This window comes from Rhinopithecus bieti, unplaced genomic scaffold, assembly GCF_001698545.2.
Source record: "Rhinopithecus bieti isolate Rb0 unplaced genomic scaffold, ASM169854v2 scaffold_35859, whole genome shotgun sequence".
Lineage (NCBI taxonomy): Eukaryota > Metazoa > Chordata > Mammalia > Primates > Cercopithecidae > Rhinopithecus > Rhinopithecus bieti.
In genome coordinates, this window is record NW_016814962.1 from 584,038 (window position 1) to 590,504 (window position 6,467).

Here is a 6,467-nt window from a genome sequence, read left to right on the forward strand (position 1 = left end):
GCACCACCCACTAGGCTGTTCCCGCCTGGGCTGTGCAGCGCACGTGAGGGGTCTGAGGTGACTGCTCCTCAGAGCCGCCCTGCAGCCTCCCCAGGGCTGGCTGGCCTCAGCACTGCAGCCCCACGATCCAGCCCGGCGTGGGCTCTGCTGCTTTCTCTACCTGGACAGCCCTGGTGGCCTGAGGAGCTCGAGTGCCCCTCTGCCCCCAGAGCCCTTCCACGTTCAGGGCCTGATCTCTGTGGGTGCCATTAGGAGGAGGGTTTACAGATCTGTGCGGCTGGGGCAACCCTGGGGCATGGAGGGACCCATGCGTCCCTTCCCATCTGTGCCCTGCCAGGCTGTCCTCATGGCAGCGTCGTCACAGGGGAGGAAACCGGGGCAGTGGCAGCGGCTCCTAGTACCAAGCACACCTTAAAAATGAGCCCATGGAGGTTGCCGTGAGCCAAGATCACGCCACTGCGCTCCAGCCTGGGTGACAGAGCGAGACTTCGTCTCACACACGCACAAAAAAATGAGCCTCAAGGCCCATGCCGTTGGTCAGTGGTGGAATCAGGTGTGGGGCGTGGCTGGTTCTGCCCTGGCTCATCCCCTGCCTTCAGAGGACGGCGCAGCACACATGGGGGCTGGCCCTGAGGTGTGGCTTTCTCTGGGCTGGGCTGGGCTGGGGCAGTTCTGGGGGAGGGGCGTGTTCTGTCCCTTCCTCCAGGAGACACGGTGCCTGCGCCATCTGGCCACTTGCATGAGGGAACGTCTGTCTGCACCCCTGTGGGCTGCTGTCCCCATCCCTGGCTGCCGGATGCACCTCGGACGCTGGGGCTCTGGTCTCCCATCCTTCCTGGACTTTGTGGGGACAGCGACGGAGGAGGAGCATGCCCCCGAGGATGGGCCAGGCACAAGGCTTGCAGCAGTTCCCAGGTTTTGCAGATAAAAATACAGGACATCCCTGCAGCGTTTGGGATGTTGTCACATGGAGACCTGGCTCCTGGAGTACGAGTGCCGGGGGCTTCCCAACGACTGTTGCTGTTTCTCTTGACTCTGTTCCCAAAAGGGGAAAACCAAAAAAGTTCCTGTCGGTGCTTCCTGGTGCCCTGTCTCTGACCATGGCAGACCTGGCTGTGGGTGAGCTCAGGAGAGTGGGTTGTGCCTTGGAGGGTCCCGCACAGGCAGGGGCCACGGGCACTGCTCTGCAGCGCAGCTCTTGGTGCTCAATGATCTTGGGGGATGTGTCTGTTCTCCCCCAATTCTTTTGTGGCCCCCTCCCCTACTTGCTAAAACTTACGTGTAACCCCAAAATTCACACTTATGTCACTTTCCCCGTCATTTGCGGGCACGCACAGGCCGCTAAAAGCCCGAGTTGCGTGGTGCCTGGGTGCCTGCTGGGGTGAGCGGGGGACCCTGCCCTCTGCTACTGCTCCCATGTTGGAAGCAGATTGTCCTTTCTCCATCTATTGAGGGCCATGCTTCTTGCATTTGAGGGCTCTTGGTGCTTTTGCTTTTTAGACGCCCCTGGGGGAGGTGCTGCGGTGCTGTCGAGTGTCCCTGGGCACAGGCAGACTGGGACAGGTCCCATGGAGAGAACGTGTGTTGGACAGGCTCTGTCCCCACGTCAGTTCAGTGTCAGAGAACAACAATAATTATCATATAAAGTTCTTTGACAGAAACGTAAAATAAGGCTGTTGCATGTTGATTGGTTGCTGAAAATGTTGTGACCAGAGGCTCGTAGTAACCTGACCCTGTATTTCCTGTAGGAACAGAGGTTTGGTGTTCCGTAGTTCAGTATTAGTGGTGACTTTGTAGAACATAATTAGTATGAATAATTAGAGTTGACTGTGGGTGTGTGTATATTTTTTTAAGTTAAAGCAAGGTTTAGGCCAAGCACAGTGGCTCACACCTGTAATCCCAGCACTTTGGGAGGCTGAGGCAGGCAGATCACTTGAGCTCAGGAGTTTGAGACCAACCTGACCACACAGCAAAACCCCATCTCTACTAAAAATACAAAAAAAGCCAGGCGTGGTGGTGCGTGCCTGTAATCCTAGCTGCTTGGGAAGCCAAGGCATGAGAATCACTTGAGTGCAGGAGGCAGAGGTTGCAGTTAGTGGAGATCGCGCCACTGTACCCCAGCCTGGGCAACAGAGCAAGACTGTGTCTCCAAAAAAAAAAAAAAAAAAAAATTAGGTTTATTGAGATACCCGTTTCACATGGCAAACCCACTTATGTGTAGAGGCCTGTGATTTTCCACTCGTGCACAACTGTGTGGCCACTGCAGCTCTTCCACACCTGATGTGCTTCTCTTGTGACCTTTTGTAGTTAGCCGCCTCTTCTCCCCCAGCTCCCAGCAACACTGACTTATTTTCTGTTCCTACCGTTTTGCCTTGTCCAGAGTGTGGCAGAAGTGGAATTGCACAGTATGTGGGCTTTTGAGTCTGGCTTCTTTCTTATTTTTTGAGATGAGATCTCTGTCACCCAGGCTGGAGTGCAGTGGTACAATCCTGGCTCACTGCAGCCTCTACCTCCCAGGCTCAAGTACTCCTTCCACCTCAGCCTCCTGAATAGCCAGGACCACAGGTGTGCGCCACCACACCCAGCTAAGTTTTTCTATATTCAGTAGAGATGGGGTCTTGTTATGTTGCCTAGGCCGGTCTCAAACTCCTGGGCTCAAGCTTTCCTCCCACTTCGTACTCCCGTCGTGCTGAGGCTACAGGAGTAAGCTGCCGTGCCCAGCCTTACAGTCATTCTTGAAATCAAGCAGTGGGAATCCTTGAACTTCGTTCCTCATTTTCAAAATTGTTTAGCGTGTTCTGGTTCCTTGGCTTTCCCTTACAGAGTTTAGAATTGGCTTGTTGATTTCTGCAGAAACCAAAAAGAAGTGTTTCTTTCTTTTTTCTTTTTTTTGAGATAGCATCTTGCTCTGTTGCCCAGGCTGGAGTGCAGTGGTGTGATCTTGGCTCACTGTAGCCTCAGCCTCTTGGGCTCAAGTGATCCTCCCCACTTCAGCCTCCTGAGTAGCTGGGACTACAGGCATACGCCACCATGCCTGGCTAGTTGTGTTTATTTTTGTAGAGATGGGGTCTCACTGTGTTGCCCAGACTAGTCTCCAACCCCTGGCCTCAAGTGATCCTCCTGCCTTGACTCCCAAAATGCTGGGATTACAGGCATGAGCCATTATGCCCAGCCTCACCTTGCACTTTTATGTGATAGAAATGGCTTCTTTCCTTTAACTTCACGAGCCAACTTCTGCTAGCTTCAGATTTTTCTTCTGCAGCCTCCTCACCTCCCTCAGCCTTCATAGAACTGAAGGGAGTTAGGCTGGCTCTGGCTGAGGTTCTGGCTGAAGGGAATGTGTCTGCTTTGATTTCCCATCCTGGCCACTTCAGCTTTCTTCCTGTCAGTACTGAGGCTGTTGAGCTTTCTTATCATTCTTGAGTTCACTGGAGCAGCACTTTTTTCTTTTTTTTGAGATGAAGTCTCGCTCTGTCACCCAGGCTGGAGTTCAGTGGCGTGATCTTGGCTCATTGCAACCTCCACCTGGGTTCAAGTGATTCTCCTGCCTCAGCCTCCCAAGTGGCTGGGACTACAGGCACATGCCACCACACCTGGCTAACTTTTTTGTATTTTTGGTAGAGACGGGGTTTCATGATATTGGCCAGGCCAACCTCCAACCCCTGACCTCAAGTGATCCACCGGCCTTGGCCTCTCAGAGTAGTGGGATTACAGGTGTGAGTCACCGCGCCCAGCCTGGAGCAGCACTTTTAATTTATTTTTTCTTTTTCTTTTTCTTTTTTTTGTGACCGAGTCTCGCTGTGTCGCCCAGGCTGGAGTGCAGTGGCATGATCTCAGCTCACTGCCACCTCCACCTCCTGGGTTCAAGTGATTCTCCCGCCTCAGCCTCCCAAGTAGCTGGGACTACAGGCGCACACCACCACGCACGGCTAATTTTTGTATTTTTAGTAGAGATGGGGTTTCACCATGTTGGCCAGGCTGATCTCAAACTCCTGACCTCAAGTGATCCACCCGCTTTGGCCTCCCAAAGTGCTGGGATTACAGGTGTGAGCCACCGTGTCCGGCCCACTTTTAATTTCTTTCAGGAACTTTTCCTCTGCATTCACAACTTGGCTACCTGCTTGACGCTGAAGGCCAAGCTTTCCATTAGGGTATCTTGGCTTTCGACGTGCCTTCCTAACTAAGCTTAGTCATTTATTTCCAGCTTTTGTTTTAAAGTGAGAGATGTGTGACTCTCAACTCTTCCCTTCACTGGACTACTTAGAGGCCATGGCAGTGTTACTCGTTGGCCCAATTTCAATATTATTGTGTCTCAGGGAATAGGGAGGCCCCAGGAGAGGGAGAGAGATGGAGGAATGGCCAGTTCCTGAGGCAGTCAGAACACACACATTTATGATTAAATTCTTAGGTGGGTATGGCTCACGGTGCCCAGAACAATTACGATAGTAGCATCAAGGATCGCTGACCACAGATCACCATCACAGATAGAATCCTGGTTAAAAAGTTGGAAATACTGAGAGAATTACCAAACTGTGACAGCAACACGTAGTGAGCCCCTGCTGTTTAAAAAATGGCACCGATGGACTTGACTTGATGCAGGTTGCCACAAACCTTCAATCTGTAAGAAAGACAATACCTGCAAAGCATCATCAAGCTAAGCATGATGCCCATGTAGATCAGTTTGGGAAATAATTGGCATCTGAACCGATCTTGGGTCCTTGCGTACAGGGACTGGCAAACTGGCCCACTGCCTGCTTTTGATGACTCATGAGCTAAGAATGGGTTTTACATTTTTTAATTGTTGAGAAAAAAAATCAAAGGCAGAAAACTTCATGACACATGAAGATGATATGAAATTCACATTTCAGTGCTCAGAAATAAAGTGTTATGGGAACACGGCCACACTAATGGGATTCAGTTACTATGTGGCTGCTTTGAGCCACCGTGATGGGGTTGAATATTTGTGATAGGGACAGGAAAAGCCTAGTTTTTTTCTACTCTCACACATTCAACACAGAACATTTCACCTCTAGTCCCTGGAATGTGTGTGGGGTTTCTCCCCACCAGCGGCCAGTCGGTTATCCAGTGATGTAACCCAATTTTGACACTGCTTACCTGGAGAGAATATTAGGTTATGCAGCTGAAGGGCTGAGTTGCACAAGATTGTCTTCACTTATCCTGCTTTAGCCTCCCGAGTCGCTGGGATTACAGGTGCCCACCACCACACACAGTTAATTTTTGTATTTTTAGTAGAGGCTGGGTTTCACCATATTGGCCAGACTGATCTCAAACTCCTGACCTCAGGTGATCCACCCGCCTTGGCCTCCCAAAGTGCTGGGATTACAGGTGTGAGCCACCGTGCCCAGCCAAGCTGTTTATTAGCAAGATCAATAAATTGAAATTATAGCCAGACAAAGAAACAGAGAGAAGCTGCAAGTAACCAACATCAGGAACAACAGATGAGACATCACTGCAGGAACAACAGATGAGACATCACTGCAGATCCTGCTGACAGGAGAAGTGTGTGGCACAAAAAGGGCTTGGTTGGACAAATGTACAAGTGTTGTTAAACATATAAAGTGCTAAAAAGCCTATAGTTATTCATTCTATTACTTGTTGACAGGTAAATATTTTGTGGAAAGTATTTGTTTAGTTTTTGAGATGGAGTCTCTGTTGCCCAGGCTGGAGTACAGTGGCACAATCTCAGCTTACTGCAACCTCCGCCTCCCAGGCCCAAGCAATTCTCCTGCCTCAGCCTCCCAAGTAGCTGGGACTAAAGGCATGCACCACCATACCTGGCTAGTTTTTCTATCTTTAGTAGAGATGGGGTTTCACCATGTTGGGCAGGCTGGTCTCGAACTCCTGACCTCAAGTGATCCACCTGTCTTGGCCTCCCAAAGTGCTGGGATTACCAGGCTTGAGGCATTGCACCGGCCTGTGGAAAGTGTTTGAGTCTGTCATGCCTTATTGAACCAGTAGTGTCAACAGTGAACTTTATTTGACCTTGTGGACTTGACTGTCATCAGTTCTGTGAATTAAAAAACCTTTTTTAAAGAGATAGAGTCTTGCTCTATTGCCCAGGGTGGAGAGCAGTGGCACAGTCCTGGCCCACTGCAGCCTCGATCTCCTGGGCTCAGGCGGGAGCCCCTGTGCCTGGCCTAAAGCTGAATATCTTGACTTGCTCTCCTGTGCAGCAGCTTGGTGGCTCGGCAGCGTGAAGTTCTATTGCTTTTTTATTTTTATTTTTTATTTATTTATTTATTTATTTATTTATTTATTTTTTTGAGACGGAGTCTCGCTCTGTCGCCCAGGCTGGAGAGCAGTGGTACGATCTCGGCTCACTGCAAGCTCTGCCTCCCGGCTTCAAGCAATTATCCTGCCTCAGCCTCCCAAGTAGCTGGGATTACATGCACATGCCACCACACCTGGCTAATTTTGTATTTTAGTGGAGACGAGGTTTCACCATG

General features: G+C 50.6%; 1 protein-coding gene across 1 annotated transcript in view; it reads left to right on the plus strand.

Moving 5' to 3' along the window:
- The window catches only part of MTA1 (metastasis associated 1), a 47,747-nt gene continuing 41,280 nt past the window's right edge, over nucleotides 1–6,467 (plus strand). The window contains 1 exon segment of the mRNA XM_017852817.1: nucleotides 1–1,119. Coding sequence (XP_017708306.1) covers nucleotides 870–1,119 — 250 coding nt within the window. The 5' untranslated portion in view covers nucleotides 1–869.